This window comes from Myotis nattereri, assembly GCF_964212035.1.
Source record: "Myotis nattereri genome assembly, chromosome: 18".
NCBI lineage: Eukaryota > Metazoa > Chordata > Mammalia > Chiroptera > Vespertilionidae > Myotis > Myotis nattereri.
The window spans coordinates 16,519,965-16,537,812 of NC_138093.1; the positions used below are offsets into that span (position 1 = coordinate 16,519,965).

Genomic DNA, 17,848 nt, shown 5'->3' on the forward strand with positions numbered 1-17,848 from the left:
TACCTCAGAATTTGGGAAACTGACGCCCTCGGCATCTTTCCTGATTAGAAAGATGTGAAGGTCACCAGCACCAAAACCTACTGTCACTGAAGCCAGACCCAATTCATCAAAGCCTTTGGACAGAAAGAAATTGAAGGGATCTCTTTTCCTGCCCCCTCAACCGACATACCTGTGTGGGACAAAAATCTTCATACATGAACACATAGGCAATTACATTTCAATACTGTTGACCAGAAATATGAGTGCAACAAAATCCTTTATTAACCACCAAGATTCTGAATCCCCCTAAATGACCCACTTATTTAATGGGTATTAGATAAAAACAAAACTCTAGATTAACTGAAGATGACACAGATCCTAAGAGTTGGTTAAAATAGGATTTGGCCTGGATTTTTTTTAAATGGCACACTATTCAAAAAGTGGCTGGGAGTATAAAAGTTCTCCACAAAAGCCTTTTGCTGCAGAAGGTGGCCTTAAGTGGCTAAAGCAGTATTTATTCTCAGCAGTTAACCACCAAAGTACTTAGCAATCTGCATTCCCAGCAAAACACCACCACCAGACCCTACTGCCTCATACGGGGATCTAAGCGGTCTACATACCCAAAGATAACTGCCTTCAGCTTTGTATGGGAAAGCAGGAGGTAACTAAACTGACCTGGGGATGCCCTCAGTGTGGCTGGGCTCATCTGAGCAGTCAAGGAGTCTCTCAAGCATCAAGTTTGGACTCCTTCGGTGTTGAATGTTTGGCGTGCATTTACCTGTAATGGAAGAGCCACAGATACCTGGAAAATATGCTTTACCTTTGAACCCCAAGAATAGATTGAATGCTACCTTTCATTCCACAAATGGAAATCACTGACCCCACCTCATTATCAAATATGTTTTTTTTGAAAAGAGGCAGTACAAAATGATGGTTGAGAACACCAAGGGTGCTTTCTTGCTTTTTGGCCTAACACATCTTAAGTTGAGGTTACCTTTCAGGTGCATCAAATGAGCCTGAATATATCTGTACCTAGAGCAGTATTTAGTGTAATGATGTGCACAGGGTTAGCTACATTACTTACTGTAAGATTAAGAACTAGACTAGGGAAGAAAATCTTGGGAACCCTTTATCAAGAATTCTCCTATGAAGTCTCATAAGACCAATGAAAAGGCATTTTTAATTAAAGAAAAATGTAGGCACATAAAAATCTTTCAAGGATGAAAGACATGAAAGTTTTCCCTGGCTCCCTCCCACCTTCAAGGTTGTCTGCTCGGAGAAGGAGAACATGGAGCAGGGCCAGGCCAGGTCGGAAAACCCATAGGGATGTGCCAATACGGCCCAAGCTGTGGCATCAAACTAAAACAAGAACGTAGACCTTCTGCATTCCTGCCTTTATTTTTCTTGTTAATCCTCACCCAATGATATTTTTTTTCCATTGATTTTTTATAGAGTGGAAGGGAAAGGGAGAGAAAAATCGATGTGAGAGAGACACATCGACGGGTTGCCTTCCACATGCACCTCAACCAGGGCCAGGGATTGAACGTGCAACCCAGGTATGTGCCCTTGACCGGAAATAAAACCCATGACCCTTCGTGAGAACACTGGCCAGGGCTTCCTGCCTTTCTTATAATGCTGAGCCATTTTCCTTAGTAGAAGTTAGAGCAAGTGATAACAAGTGGCCTCGGCCTGTGCTGGGCTAAAAAGGACTTTCTGGCAGCCCTAGTCTCTGAGGAGGGTCAGATGTCACACAGACTTTGAAAGGAGTCATTTACCCAGTGAGTTTTTGTGTTCGGGGAGGGTCATGTATAGGATCTGAAAGAGGTTATCAAAGCAAGAACGTAAAATGAGAGGAAAAAAGGATTTTTGTGGGGCATCTGGTATTATATAAAAAACCCAGAGTGTATCCTCAGGTGAGGATAAAAAAAAGACCACAACAAAACAAACCAACCAACTAGCAACTGTGTTGTGCCATATACTCTGGGAACAAACCAACCAACTAGCAACTGTGTTGGGCCATAGACTCTGGGAACACAGAAAACCCATGCAAGAAAAGCTGCCCCTGAAAGGAGGCAGCTGTAAGTAGGGCCCGAGTAGGGCACAAGTCCATCCCTTGGAGAGCCAAGGGCAGCAGTGATAGACTCTCCACCCATCAAGGACACTGAGTTTGCTCTTCATTTTAGTAAAAAAAGCTTCCTATAATGAAGGCTCTTCCTGCAGCATCCCCAATCAGCTCTTGGTGCATCCCTAGAGGCAGAGAGAATACATCTAGCTAGGAGGCGTCCACTAACCTTCCTCTCATATGTATACATATATGTATTTTTTTTCTTAAAATGAACGCCATGAATTCATAAACCCCTCATCTTCAATCAAATGCAAAAGCAGAGCATCCTACTCAGAGGCTCTGAAACACACATATCAGCCTCAAAGCAAATCAGCCTTCCAGTCTCAGGTCAGACGAGTCTAGTCCAGAAAGGCAAGGAAACTGCTTCTGAAGCCTGGGAGGCCGAAAGGGGTCCCTTCAGATGGGCTTGTACAGCAGAGTAGTGACATACTTCTTCTTGTAGCGATGGGTTGCACTAAGGACCATCACACTGTCCTGCAAAGAAAAGAAACATACGCAGCTATTTCATCAGTTCAAGTGGTACACAGTTGCTCGCTTTTAAGAGACATAGTTTGATATTATGAAAGTTTGGTTTTAGAGTCAAATCAACTTAAATCTGATCCTGAATCCTACTGCTACTCTGTGACCTTGAATAATCTACTTCATGTCTGTAAGTCTTTTTTCTCATCATTAAAAGGATAATACCTACCATTAAGATGGCTCTGAGGTTTACATCAGAATATCTGGCATAGTACCTGACGCATAATAGGTGCTGGTGTTGAAGAAAGATTAGTCTCCTATTTCACTCCTTCCCCATTTTAAATTTGAATATTGGGTTTAAATCTAGCAAAGAAAAAAAGAAAGAAAGACCCTGGCAATCCATTTGTGGAAGGAATCTTAAATGCAATGAGAAGAAAGGGCAGTGATCTTTTTAGAAAACCATTTTCAAGCCCTGCAGCAGGTCTAATTTCCATTTAAAAAGTCTTCTTTGATCAAGAGGGGACTCAGGAATCCCCTTCTATCCTTGAATAAAGTAGACCCCAAAATCCTCCTAGGAAAGACACTCAATCCAACTGATTAATTCCAAACAGCCTAAACAATCTGGGTCAAGGCCAAGGTGAATCACAATACTCAAGACCAGTGTGAAAAGTAAAAGGTACAATTTCCCAGGCTGTGTACCACAAGAGAAGAGCACAGGCCTGTGGACATCCACTGATAGTTAAGGAGCAGTAACAGGAGGCAAAAGTTCAGTCAGATCCCAAAGAACCCAAGCAGATCCAATTGAGAAACCAGTGCATCTTCCTATTTTCCCCTATACTGTTTGTCCACAATCAGTGCTTCCCAGATTAACATTTTGTGACCAGAGAATGCTGATCCCAGCCTAAATATGACATAAGCAAGGCAGGTAAAAAGTTCAACTCCAAGAAGGGTTTGGTAGAAATGAGGGGCAGGTGAGAGAAAGACCTACTGGGAAAGACCTGGCACAGTAATATCTAGGAAAGAATATGGAATGAAGATAGGAGGATTGGACTTCAGTCCTTTCTCTGGTACTTACTGGCAATATGACCTTCTCTGAGCCTTAAGTTTCTTTATCTATAAAACAGGGGTTAAAAATAATACTTACCACACAAGGTTATTATAAAAAATAAATTCTGTTATATTTTTAAAGTACCTGTTAAAGAAGTCATTAACCTGTTAAAGAAGCTGTATCAGTGATTTCCCTTATCTGATGCACATCTAAGAAATATAAGCAGCTTAAAAAGATGATTAGGGCCCATCCTAGATGCACTTATTCAAAATCCCTGGGATGTAGCCTGGGAATCTGTATTTTTACAAACTCCCCAGGTGATGACCATCTGGTAACTGTAGAGCAAAACTTTATTCCAATAGCCAAACCACAAAGACGTGACTAGACTGAATGACTATCTCCAACCTAGACTCTAAAACAGCAGAGAAATTAAGAAGGACTGTAAGAATTGGAGGGGACATTGCAAATCTGGTCACATTTCTCCCAATATAGGAGATGTAACCACTTGGGTATCTATGAATGAGGCACCTGAAAGCAGCTGTGTCCACCTTTAAAAAGTGAGGGCTTTGATATCACATTTAGGTATTCTTTGAATTGAAGCTAAACTTGATTTTTGTGCAAGTGGAATTTTAGTGCTATGTACTCAAACTTAGTTAAGTAGGTAATACAGTGGTTATAGCTACCCACAGGGTAAGCTAAGAACACATATGTCTGTATCTATGAGTTTCAGTTTTATATCCCATACGTAAGAATTATATGGTTCTTAGCTTTTTCTGACTGATTTATTTTGCTTAGCAAAATATTCTCAAGGTCCATCCATGTTATCACAAATGGCAATATTTCACCTTTTCTTATGGCTCAGTAGTATTCCAGTGTGTGAGTGTGTGTGTGTGTGTGTGTGTGTGTGTGTGTGTGTGTATCTCACATCCTTTATCCAATAATCCATCAAAGAATACTTTGGTTGTTTCCATGTCTTGGCCTCTATGTATAATGCTGCAATGAACATAGGTGTATATATAGATCTTTGCAAATGAATGTTTTCAAATTTTGCAGGTAGAGACTCAGAAGAAGGATTGCTGGGTCATATGGTAACTCTATTCTTAATTTTTTGAGGAGCCACCGTACTGTTTTCTATAGTGGCTGTACCAGTTTACATTCCCACCAGCAGTGAATGAGGGTTCCTTTTTTCCCCACAATCTCTCCAATATTTGTCTTGTTGATAATAGCCATTCTAACAGGTATGAGGTAGTATCTCATTGTAGTTTTGATTTGCATTTCCCTAATAGCTAGTGAACTTGAACATCTTTTCATATATTTGTTGGCCATTTGAATGTTTTCTTTCAAGTGTCTGTCCAGGTCCTCTGCCCATTGTTAATTGGATTATCTGTTTGTTTCGTGTTGAGTTGCATTAGTTCTTTAAGTATTTTGGATATTAACCCCTTATTGGAGCTCTTGTTTGCAAAAATCATCTACTCCATTGATTGCCTTTTAGTTTTGGTGGTTTCTCTTGCTGTGCAGAGTTTTTTGAAACTAAGATTAAAAAAAAAAAAAACACAAAAAAACAAAACACACAAAAAACCCCACCCACTAGTTTAAAAAAGTTCTCTCTCTCTCTCTCTCTCTCTCTCTCTCTCTCTCTCTCTCTCCCAATTTTTTTTTTGGGGGGGAGGCAACCAAAATTTTTGGTGGCCTAAAAAAATAATAAGTTATTTCTTTATATGCCTGGCCAGTGTTGCTCAGTGGTTGAGTGTTGACCCAGGAACCAAGAGGTCACCCGTTCCATTCCTGATCAGGACACATGTCTGGGTTGCAGGCTCAATCCCCAGTATGGGGCATGCAGGAGGGAGCCAATGGATGACGTTTCTCTCTCACTGATATTTCTCTCTGTCCCTCTCCCTTCCTCTCTCTCTAAAAAATCAATAAAAACTTATTTTTGGGGAAAAAAAATAAGTTTCTTATAATTTGGCCGTTACTGCCAGCCTCAGCTTTAGTGAAGTAGCAGAGCAAGTAATCACTGGAAAACATATGTTACCCTTATGTGTGGGATATAAAAGTGAAACCCATCTTGGGGAGCTCTGTGAAGAGCCAGCCCCACCACTTACCTTTATGGACAACGCATAGAGATGGTTCAGCATAACATGATTTGGTTCAGGCAGCAAGGCTGGATCACACTAAGAGAAAAAAAAAATCCCTAAGTGGGGTTAAATGCACAGTCTTAAGCCAGGCAGTTTATTCTTCCTCCAAGCCCTTTGGGATTGTTGAGAAACTCTAAACTAGTATATATTGTTCCTTTTACATACTGCACTCATCCTTGTATACATCAATAATACAGTCTCATTACAGGAAATCAGGAAAATTCTGAGTCCAGGACAGAAATGCTAGGCCGCAGCATCTTCCTTAATAGAGCTAAGACAAAAACGTTGCCCACAACACACATAGAAGATACAGGCTGAAGAGGCAACAGTAATCTTAATGGGAATCATGTGAATTGACTAGAGATGTAAATTATATGAAAACCACACACAAAAAAGACCACTTTACACTTCTTTTCTATATCCTCAAATGATAAATGTGCCCCAAACAAATGATATAAGTTCCCAAAACTGGTTCTAGTAATCCATAGCTCTGAATTCCTTGAAGCGGAAGACAACTATGAATTCTGATATCAGTACCTGGAAAAGTCACAACTCAGCCCTAGAAAAAAGAAACTAATGATATATGTATCTATATATGATATCTATATGTAACTATATGTATGATAACAATATAAAAAGATTAGATTTCTTCTTTTTTCCATATATGTGATGTTTTCTCTTCACACATCTTTGTAATAATCCCAACCTCTAGGATTAGTAAACTTTACCTCAAATGGTCCCAGTGACCTCAAGATGCCCCAGCAATACTCTCAGGATACTCACAGAAATATTAGTGTCCTTGTTAAGAATAACTTGGAGAAGGTGAGGAGGCAAGATGGGCGGGGATTTGAATCTCTCCTCAGATCGAAACACATACATTTCTTGACTATAAGGGCCTGGGGGTGAGCTGGAAAGGTCTGGAAGACATTTATCCAAATGTAAGGGAAAGTTAAGAGAACTAGTAAAAATGCATGAAAAAAACATCATCGTGGCATCTAATAATAAATACATAGAAGTCACGAATCATAAACTTGTGACATGTTGGGTCTACCACTGTAAGGCAGACAAGAAAAAGTCTGAGTTATCCTGAACATAAACTAGGAAGTTCCTCAACCTGGCAACATGATATGGAGGATACAGGAGGAGATGAGGGGGAAAAGAGGCAGGTTTTGGGAAGAAGTACTCCATTTGTCAGTTTCCTCATTCATAAAATAAAAAGAATCTCTACCCTATTTCACAATGTTTTTAAAGGACTCAAATAAGAAAACAAATGTGACAATGCCTTGTAACTGTAAAACAGTATAAGAAGATTAGATTTCTTCTTTTTTTTCCACCCAAAAAAACAGACAAGGTTATACACTCTAAGATTACTTATATTACCATGATTGCAACAATGAGGACAAAATTACTAATAATATAGTAGTCACTAGGGAAATGCAAATAAAAACCACAATAAAATACCACTTAACACGCATTTAGATGACTATGATAAAAAAGACTGACAAGAACAATAATTGTTGGCAAGTATGTGGAGAAATTGGAACCTTTGTACTATTCCCATTGCTGGAGGGTATGTAAAGTGGTGCAGCTGCTTTGAACAGTTTGGTAGTTTCTTCAAAGGTTAAACATAAAGTTACCATATGACCCAGAAATTATATTCCTGGGTATATACCCAAGAGAAATGAAAACACATGTCTACACAAAAACTTGGACACAAATGTTCAAAACAGCATTATTTATAATGGACTAAAAGCAGTAACACATCCAAATGTCCATCAGCTAATGAATGGATAAACAAAACAAATGATATTAAGTTCCCGAAACTGGTTCTAGTAATCCATAGCTCTGGGCCTGAATTACTTGAAGCAGAGACAACTATGAATTTTGATATCAGTACCTGGCAAAGTCACAACTCAGCCCTAGAAAAAAGAAACTATATATCTATATATGATATCTATATACAACTATATGTATGATATACAGTAGAATAAAATTCATACAGTAGAATTTTATTCGGCTATAAAAGGAATAAAATACTGATACATAGTACAACATGGATGACCATATTAAGTGAAAGAAGACAAACACAAAAGACCACCTATTGCATAATCCCATTTACATGAAATGTCCCAAACAGGCAAATCCATAGACACAAAGTGGATCTGTGGTTGCTAGGGACTGCTGATAGTTACGGGATTTCTTTCTGGGGTGATAAAATACCCTACAATTAGACAGTGGTGATGGTTACACAACTCTGTGAATATACAAAAATTACTGAATCGTACACTTTAAGGGTAAGTTTTATGAATGTGAAAAAAAATGAATAATGGTCCTGGCCGGTTTGGCACAGTGGATAGAGCATCCGCCTGGGGACTGAAGGGTTCCAGGTGGATTTTGGCCAAGGGCGCATACTTTGGTTGTGGGCTTCGGTGCCGGTCAGGGTGTGTGTGGTAGGCGGCCACTCAATGTGTCTCTCTCACACCAATGTTTCTCTCTCTGACTCTCCCTCTCCCTTCCACTCTCTCTAAAAATCAATGGAAAAATATTCTCGGGTGAGGATTAACAACAACAAAAAAAGTATAAACCAGAATAGAAGAAAATATATAAAAATAAAGAGAACTATAACTGTTTGCTTAACAAATTTTAATATGCTTATAGTTTCTAGTGAAAAAATAACCAGTATAAGAACTCATATTTCAGTTGAATATACGAGAGGCAAAAGAGTAGCAATAATATTGTTATATCAAGAAACATCTTAAAACTATGTAGAACTTGAAATTTTTCAGAATACTGTTATTTTGTCATGTGATCCACAAAACACCCCATGGAAGTACTTAGAAAGTTTTTATTTCCCTTTCATTCAAAATTTAAAAAAACAAACTGGTTAAGTCATTTGCCCAAAGGTACATACTTAGCAAGATGTTCACTGAGTGCAGGTTCCTAATAAAATGTATTTTAAACTTTACCTCAGTGGATCAGGAAATTGGGTAAAAGAGGGAAGAAAGAAATATCAAAAGTATACAAGTCCTCTCTCTATATAATTATGACTATATGTCTAGTATTTATTGGCTGCTTTGTCAGAATAATGAAATACAAAAATTTAGTTACAAGTGGCCTCACGATTTAATTCAGTATTTTTAAACCCTTTTTATTCACAGCCACACTTTGTGCCCTGAGATTCTAATATGCCCCATTTCAGGTACTGTGTCTCCTCAATTGAGAATCATTGCGAATCTAAGCCTCCAATTTTATTCATAAGGAACCGAGAACCAAAAAGGTTGAAGGACTTGTCCAAGATGGCAAAGCTAGTCAGTAGCAGAGACAGGCTTTGCGCCCACAGGGAGAAGTGCGCTCACTGGAAACAGTGCACACAGTTCTGTAGGCAGCCATAGCCTTTACTGTAAAGTAACAAAATGGTAACTGAGTGTGGTTAGCAAGTCACCCATCTGGTGCTGCAGCAAATGCACATAGAGATGAGGGCCTTCCTTGGAAAAAATATTGGGAGAACAAAAGGATACAGGCCTTTTACTCTTCCAAGGCATTTTAAAAAAAAAAAAGAAAGAAAGAAAGAAACACTTACAAAACTTCAGTTAACATACACACACAAGAATTGTGGGGTTTTGAAACCCCTCTTTCCCCAAAGACTGCCATTCCTGTAGGGTCCTATAACACTGGAGGCAAACCAGACAACATCTAGCCCCGGGCCAAAGGTCAATGAAAAACTTGAAATATTGTTAGAAATGGATTTTTCAACTATAGGTCATAGCCCATTATTTGCCAAAAAGGAAAGGATAAAATAGAAAATAGAGTGCATCATATGTAGAAAAGGCAAACACTGTTCTGCAAGACTTGTGTTATACTAGTAGAGGTGTGTGTGTGTGTGTGTGTGTGTGTGTGTGTGTGTTGGGTTATAATGTAAATCCAAAGTTTTACTGCAGATCCTGATTAAGTTTGAAATCAACTACCCTAAACTGAGATTTTTTTTTTTTTAATCTCAGAGCATGGGACCAAAATGCTTACAGAATTACACAGGATGGGGCAAAAAGTAGGTTTACACTGTATGGAAAATAATAAAAACGATAAATAATAATACAAGCATAAACTCTGTATTTCGCATACCCACAACTATAAACCTACCTTTGCCTCACCCTGTATATAATTTAGAAGATTCCTGAAGAGAAAATGAAAATAAAACACACAAATAAATGCAACAAAAAATCTTTACAAAAAAAAATAAAAACCATTCTTGGGAAGGAACATGCATTATAAGAAAAACATCAAGAAAGAACAAATACTACAAAATTACCTCGACAAGATGTCTCCGAGCTTTCCATTGAATCTAGTTTTAAAGCATCAAACACTTCAAAATCAGACTTTTTGACATGGATCAAATTGTTAATCGTGCCAAGCTGACTGGTAACCACAGGCTGAAACAGTGAATGGGAAAAATTTATGAGTCCCTGTTTCAAATCCATCTCTTCCATTCAACTCTCCTCTTTTTAAAAATGATCATACTCGCCACCTCCACCTTTTATCAGGAGATAAATCCTCCAGTGCAGGAGAGCTGCTGCCCAGCAACCTGACAGCAGTGAAGTTGGACACCCAGGGGAATAACAGCTAGGAGGAGACTAAGCCAGTGCTTACCCTTGGAGGTCAAGGCCTTACCTCCGATGGATCATGAACCCACTGTCCATCCACAAAGAACTTGTACTGATGCTCTCCCTCAGGGAGGTCCAGGATGGCCACAAAGTCATTATGGCTACAGAAGAAAACAGAACGTTAAACAGGCCAAGTTCTTATCAGAAGACGGAAAGTAAATGTAAAAACCATGAGGCCATCAGAATATCATACCAATTATCCTCCACACTGCTAGGTGATTGTAGCCTCTGAGGTAATTTATAAACCCCGTTTCCTCTCCTATATCATGTTCAGCATGTATGTGCCAACCCCTCCCAATAACTTCAGTTCTTAACTAATGTCTGGAAAAGAATAATAAAAAAATGTTCATCTCCCCAAATGGTTCACCTTAGTACAAGTATTTTGCTTCAGCAGAACAGACCCCTCACAAGTGTAAATAAGATAGCAGGTAGGTTCAGGATACCGAAGTGGCTCAAGGTACCCTTTCCATATTTTGGTGAGGATCTTCTGGAAAATTACATGCTGATAGGTAGGCCATTCTGATAACCAGTTAAATAATTCATTATTGCCCTGGAGGCAACAAATAACATTAGAACTTCACAGTGTGTTTCGCTTTAGTGCAGAAGTCAGAGCAACTAGACCCAGCTAGTTAGAGCAACTAGACTCAGCTAGTTATATAAAACACTTCCTACAAGCATAGAAAGGACTTGAATTAATACGGTCCTAAAGAATGTGCCCCCAAAACTATAAATACCTCTGAGTAGTAAAACACCTCTGACTCACTATGAAATTAAAATAAAAAAAGTCGCAGATATAGTCACTGGTCACAGAAAATGTTCAAGAGTCCCTGGCAGGTGGACAGTAGTCCCACCAGGTCTCTACTCCTGGACTCTGTAGACTCAATCAAGACACTTGTCTTCACCTCTTAATCAGTGGAATCTTGGCGCTCCAATTGTTGAAGGACCCAGAGATGAAGACCTCCTTGCCTCCTTCAGACCAGCGGATAACAGTGGGTCGGGCCTGCTGTGTGGGCTTTACGGAGTCCTCCAGATCCTGCTGCCACGATACAAACTCTTTGTCCCCAGGGAGCTGTAAGAAGGATTAGGTCATCCCTAAATTGTGACCCAGGAATTCTTAAAAGGTCACTCTCGTCCCTAGAGCAGAGAGCGGCGCTAGGTTTCTGCTAAGGATCAATCAATAAGCCCTGAAATGAGCAAGTTTGGTTTGGAACATACTATAGACCAGCGGTTGGCAAACTGCGTCTCGGCAAACCGCGGCTCGCGAACCACATGTGGCTCTTTGGCCCCTTGAGTGTGGCTCATCCACAAAATACCACATGTGGATGCGCACGTACAATGCAATTGAAACTTCGTGGCCCATGCGCAGAAGTCGGTATTTTGTGGAAGAGCCACATTCAAGGGGCCAAAGAGCCGCATGTGGCTCACGAGCCGCGGTTTGCCGAGCACGGCTATAGACTAATAACTCATCTAGGACTAATATGGTCAAATAAATGGCTTATGCTCAAGGGCTGCCCAAATCACATCCTAACTTCCAAGTCTGTTTCCTGTTACCACATTAACTCACAGGCAGGCAACTATGATATGCTTCTGAGTGCTTCCTAAGAGAAAAAATGTGAAAATGAAGTATCTATATATATAAAAGCCTAAGTGACCTAACGACTGGTCGACCGGTCGCTATGACGGCACTGACCACTAGGGGTCAGATGCTCAATGCAGGAGCTGCCCCGTGGTGGTCAGTGCACTCCCACAGCCAACCTCCCGTGGTCCTTGCCCTGGGCCAGCAGGCCTACCTCTCGAGGTCCCTTCCCCCAGCCAGCCACCCCGATAGCCAGCCAGGGCAAGAAACCCCACCCCTGCATGGATTCGTGCACTGGGCCTCTAGTCCCATATAATAAAAGCCTAATATGCAAATCGACCAAACAGCGGAACAACCAGAGGAATGACTGGTCACTATGTCGTGCACTGACCAACAGGGGCAGACAATGCAGGAGCTGCCCCCAGCCCGCAGGCCCCAGGCAAGCCAAGGAGGGTGCCAGCGGGAGCCCCCTAATCGCCACGCCTGTTTCCCCACAGAGGGAGGCAACCGGTGGCAGGGGGCGGGGCCGGTGAGCGGGTGACACCAGTCTGGCCAAGGCAGGTACCAGTGGGGGCCCCCTCAATCGCCCCACAGAGGGAGGCAACCAGTGGCAGTGGGGAGCGGGGCCAGCGAGTGGGCAGTGCCAGGCCAGCCAAGGCAAGTGCCTGCGGGTCCCCCATCCCCAGTCACCCCACATATCGGCCCTGATCGCCGGCCAGGCCTAGGTACCCTACCTGTGCATGAATTTCGTGCACCGGGCCTCTAGTGGTTCTTTAAAAAATAATTACATTGGCCATGTATTTTTCACGTGCAAGTATGAACAGCTCTCAATTATCAGTTGCAATAGAAGATAGAGATACTGAATTTCATAAATAATTCATAAACTCCATTTTAGCTAATAGGTTACGAAGGGCATTAAAAACATAACAACCAGATCATTGTTTTCTTAAGTTTTGAGAATTGGTTATGAACTCTTATTTACCCACCATACTAATTATTTCAGGAGTAGGAATGAAAATTCCGGAGCCTCAAGAAACATCAGGTCAAAAACACAGCTTCCTTCAACAAAAGCAGTTCCAGTATCAAATGAGGTCTGTCGGGCTCTGAAAAATATGGACTCCTTACTTAGTTTCTTTTCATTACCACGTTGGGAAATTTCCTGGGACTGAGAGGCTGAAGAAAGAGGTCGACAGTGCTGCCATCATTACATCAGAGTTTATTAAGGGAACTTACATGAGGCTCATCTTGGGCTTCAGCAAGATAATGTGGATAAACTCCAAGCCCTGCAGCAGGCACTGAAGAAATACATAGAACAGAGCAAAATGGATAGGAGTACTGGGGCAGGAAGCCGCCCTAGATAAGGGGAAATAGCCTTAGCGCCTGCCCAGGGCAGGGCAAGGGCTTGTTCTGGAACCAGTACACCTGGGACCTATGGGAGGGGTCAATCAAACAATCTCTGAGGGGATGTACAGGACGCAATCTCTGTTCTGGCGGGGATCTCGCTGGATGTAGGTAGAGGACATGTCTTAGAACAGTCTCTCCACACACCATCCTTTAGAAGGAGAGTTGGCAAACTATGGCCAGTAAGCCAGGTGTTTTATAAATAAAGTTTTATTGGAAAATAGCACACTCATTCACTTAGTATTCATGTACTTACTTAGTATCTCTCAGCTGTTTTCATGCTACAGTGGCAGACACGGGTAGTTGTGAGAGCCTATATGGTCTGCAAAGTCTGAAATATTTACTACCTGGCTCTTTACAGAAAACAGTTTGCTGAGCCCCACTTTACATAGGCTTAAATGACGTCGGTAAGTCGAGAAATGAGACTGTACAGTATCAAGTGAAAAGATTACCAAATAGCCCTGGCCAGGTGACTCGGTGGGTTGGGCACCATCCCATGCACTGAAAGGCTGCCTGTCGGATTCCTGGTCAGGGCACATGCCCAGGTTGCAGGCTCGATCCCTAGTTGGGGGGCGGGGGTGTGCAGGAGGCAGCCAACCAATGTTTCTCTCTCACATTGATGTTTCTCTGTCTCTCCCTCTCCCTTCCTTTCTCTTTAGAATCAATAAAACATATTTTAAAAGGAGATTATCAAATAAAGTAATGTTGTCTTTTTTTTTTTTTTTAAAGGGCTAGCTTATTCATTTGGGCTTTATTTTCAAAATGGCTGCGGCAATCTACCTTCCACACTGCCTCTCGATCGTCCTCAAAACTGCACTGAGTCACCAGTAGCTGTATAATCTGAAGTAAACAGAGAAAGAGAAATGAAGGCACTTGCACATTATATAAGTGGCTTAAGAGAAAACCTGGTCTCCATATTCTTAAAGCAATGCACTCTTGTCTGACAAGCTGCATTAGAATTACAAAATGTCTACGTATGTCTAAGAATAATTCTCAGATTCTGATTCAAATATAGGGCCTGGGAATCTCTTTTAAGTTTCCCATATAATAATGTTAAACAAAGGAAAAAAAAACCCCTCATTTTTAGAGATCTGTCCTAAAATAGATAAAATAACATATGACATGTCTGGAATTTGCTTCAAAATAATTGGTGGGGAGAGTGAATGGATATAGGTTATATAAATTCATTCATGATGTGATCATTGTTTAAACTGGGTGACAGGTATTTAGGAGTTCATTACATTGTTCTTCCTAAACTTCGAAACATGGAAAATGTTTCAAATTTTCCATAAAGTGTTTAAACAAATGTCAGCTGATTTTCATGTGCAAACAGAATTGAGAACTGAAGAAGGTTGGCATTCAAACCAATGTAGGCCCCACTGCCTCTGTTTCTATCAGTTACTTTTATGATTTAGGATTTTCGATTTAGAATTTGAAAGCTACAAACTATTAATATGCCTAGCTTTGGAAGAAAGCCCTTCCATGTATGACATGACATTTCTGTGGTAGATATGAGTACAGCTGACTAGCAGAAAGACTGTTTACTCCAAGTTAAATTGCCAGCAAAGTCATCAGGGAAAGAGACAATTAGAATTACAGTATGAAATGTTCAAGTAAAACATTGAGGGAAGAAGACAGTAACTTGAGAACTATAAAATTTTAGATTTGGAAGAGATCTTAGGAATGACCTGAACCAATTTTCTTATTTCACAAATGGCAAGACCGAGGGAAGGGAAAGAATGATCCGAAATAGGCTCCATTTCAGATAGAGCCACCTGGCTTCAATCCAGGAACACCGATTACCGCACTCACAGTTTGACAAAAACGCTATTCTTAATTCCTGAGTCATCAATGTAGGAAAATGGGAAAAATACAGGGAGGTAGATCACCTCGAGAAACCTGGAATGAGTAAATTCTGATGGCTGGATGGACAGCCCAAATGATGAGGAAGGAGTCCAGAAGTGGGAGAAGAAAGGAACAGAAAAGAAACCCCAAGAAATGGTCCCTTTAATCACCCTCAGTCCTCCTTTCTCTGATGACGTTCTCAGTTGGGATCCAAGAAAATAACCAAATTCTATGCGCCACCAACTAGGCAGATCGTTCTCTGTTGGAGAAATAAGAAACTTCAAACACACTCCAATCTTCCTCAATCCCTCCATTTTTTCTTTTTAACTTCATAATGCATTTAATGCTGACAGCTCTGAAAGTGATTAGAAGCATTTGGATGGTAATCATACTGCTGTCAGCTCCATCGGTCCTTGCTGTAGAGTGAACACAGGTTACTGCTTTCCTGAAAGACCTAGGAACGGGAGAGCAAGTTCTCCGGAGCAGCTGTGGGTGGTCCTTTCCAGCCATGGTAGCATTCTGAAGTACTGCTACGGGGAAACGGGGAAATCCTGGAATTATTTGCTCTGCCGCTTGAGGAGCAGCTGGGCAGGAAAGAAGCACAACCTCAGCCATGCAGACGGCCAGAGTATGGGGCAGAAACCGAGCAGCGATGTCCTTGATGGAGCCCCACTGCCAGGAGAAAGTACTCAAGTAAGCAGGCGGTTGCCACTCACCGCCAAGCCAAAGGGAAAAGGATCCGAAGTGCTGAGCTCCTGGAAGGGTAAACATGACATTCGTTTCCCCACCTCGGGGCAAATGTGAGACACTGGAGTTTCCCACCGCCACTTACAACCTATATAATCATCAATACTTTGGAAGAGGACACCTTTCTGTTAGGAGAACCAAAGATAAGGGGGCGGGGGTCCTCCTTGTCATCCTAAAAAAGTGGCCAACGGAGTGGCCGGAAAACGAAAAAATCTCACTTCTGTTTGGAGGCAGCACTGCAAGAGGAATCGCCATCCAACATCTCCACCCCCGGAAAATCCCCTGAATTCACAAACGCCGTCACCTGGACCAGCGGCGCCCAGGCCGCTGCAGGATCGCCGCCCGCGGGGGGCGTGGGCTCGCTCACCTTGGCGTCGGGCAGGCTGAAGACGCTGGGGTCGTCGGTGCTGCCCACCATGATCTTGTGCTCCTTGCTCGGGCCCGGGCCGCCGGCGCCCTCCGCGCGCGCAGCCTTGGCGCCGTGGCGCTCCCCGGCCACCCGGTCGCTGGCGGTGTTGCCCATGGCTGCGGCTCGCGTCGGGGGCCACCTGTCGTGGGGAACAACCCGGGGCGGGGAACACCCCGGCGGCGCGTCAGGGGCACCTCCGGCCCCGCCCCTTCGCCCGGGGTTCCGGTTCAGGGAATCCCCGCCGCAGGGAAGCCGGCTCGGGGTCGCTCCCCTCCCGGGCCTCCGGGAACGCCGTGCGCACCCGTCTCCACCCGCCTCGCTCCCTCGCTGCGCGCAGCCCAGGAATCCCGCTGTCGGGAACCCCCAGGCATCCCCGCGCTCACGCCCGCACCCCGATCCCCGCCCGCGACGCGCTCCCGCCTACCCGGCCGCCGATGCGATGGGTGTTCCGAGGAAAAGGCCACCAATAAAGTTATTGAAATTGAAGCCGCGCCCGGGTAGCAATCCGGGATTCCTCCTAAAATGGCTACAGCCCGCCCCACCCGCGCGCGTTCCCTGCGGCCGCGCTGTGCCCGGGCCCGCCGGCCTCTCTAGCGCTGCCGCCTCGATGGTGGGCAGCCGCGCGCAGCCTCCGGCGCCGGGCGGGGCGCCCGCCCGCAGTCTACCAGGGGCCGCACCCGCGCCTCCGCGCGCGGGTTGCCCTGGGGACCGGTTCTCTGAGTCCGGGCCTCGCGTGCGGAGGACGCGGTCCCCGAACGTCACTCGGGCTGCCACCCCGTCTCCCGTGTTCAGGACCCGGAGGACCGGTGCTTTCGTCCCGGCCGCTCACCCGGCCTCAGTTTCGCCAAAAGCGGTTTCTGGGTCGTAGGCGACCCGGAGAGGTGGGTTCCTAGAGGGAATAAGAACCCGGGCTTCCCACTGACGGCAGGATTGCGCGAGGTTAAAACTAAGGGCTGGCCCTGACCTGTTTGGTTCAGTGGATAGAGCGTTGGCCTGTGGACTGAAGGGTCCCGGGTTCCATTCCGGTCAAGAGCATGTACCTTGGTTGTGGGCACATCCCCAGTAGGGGATGTGCAGGAGGCAGCTGATGGATGTTTCTCTCTCATGGATGTTTCTAACTCTCTATCCCTCTCCCTTCCTCTCTGTAAAAAATCAACCCTATATAATAAAACCTTAATATGCAAATCAACCGAGCAGCAGAATGATGGGTCGCTATGACCCCACTGACCACCAGGGGGCAGACGCTCAAAGCAGGAGCTGTCTCCTGATGGTCAGTGTGCTCCCAAAGGGGGAGTGCTGCTCAGCCAAAAGCTGGGTTCACCTGGAGAGTGCGACAGCGGTGGTAGGAGCCTCTCCCACCTCCACTGCAGGCGGGTGGTAAGGAGCAAGGGGTCCCGACTGCAAGAGTCTCAGGCTGCAAGAGGGATGTCTGGCTGCCAGCTTAAGCCAGACATCCCCCAAGGGGG

At 43.5% G+C, this 17,848-nt stretch overlaps 1 protein-coding gene across 2 annotated transcripts; it reads right to left on the reverse strand.

Annotated features, from left to right (window-relative positions):
- Positions 1-1,140: 1,140 nt before the first annotated feature.
- Positions 1,141-16,922, reverse strand: PRKAB2 (protein kinase AMP-activated non-catalytic subunit beta 2). 2 transcript variants are annotated; one of them, XM_081112078.1, is made up of 9 exons: positions 16,807-16,920; positions 16,341-16,521; positions 11,307-11,473; positions 10,412-10,505; positions 10,053-10,173; positions 6,530-6,663; positions 5,714-5,782; positions 3,639-3,676; positions 1,141-2,578 (listed from the first exon to the last, which is right to left on the reverse strand). In XM_081112078.1, the coding sequence occupies exons 2-9, from the start codon at positions 16,494-16,496 to the stop codon at positions 2,569-2,571; spliced, it is 789 nt and encodes a 262-aa protein (XP_080968204.1). In that variant the 5' UTR covers positions 16,497-16,521; positions 16,807-16,920; the 3' UTR covers positions 1,141-2,568. The 2 variants fall into 2 exon arrangements, with proteins under 2 accessions (XP_080968204.1, XP_080968203.1); XM_081112077.1 differs by lacking the exon at positions 3,639-3,676 and having other exon boundaries at positions 1,369-2,578; positions 16,807-16,922.
- Positions 16,923-17,848: the final 926 nt, after the last annotated feature.

What these genes read in the sequence shown, in the direction of transcription:
- PRKAB2 (XM_081112077.1), bottom strand. Translation starts at nt 16,496, where the DNA reads ATGGGCAACACCGCCAGCGACCGGGTGGCCGGGGAGCGCCACGGCGCC. An exon ending in TCAGCCTGCCCGACGCCAAG is followed by an intron (nt 11,474 to 16,340) that starts GTGAGCGAGCCC and finishes TCCTTCTTACAG; the next exon opens with CTCCCTGGGGACAAAGAGTT. An exon ending in ACAAGGACACTAATATTTCT is followed by an intron (nt 5,783 to 6,529) that starts GTGAGTATCCTG and finishes TTTTTCTCTTAG; the next exon opens with TGTGATCCAGCCTTGCTGCC.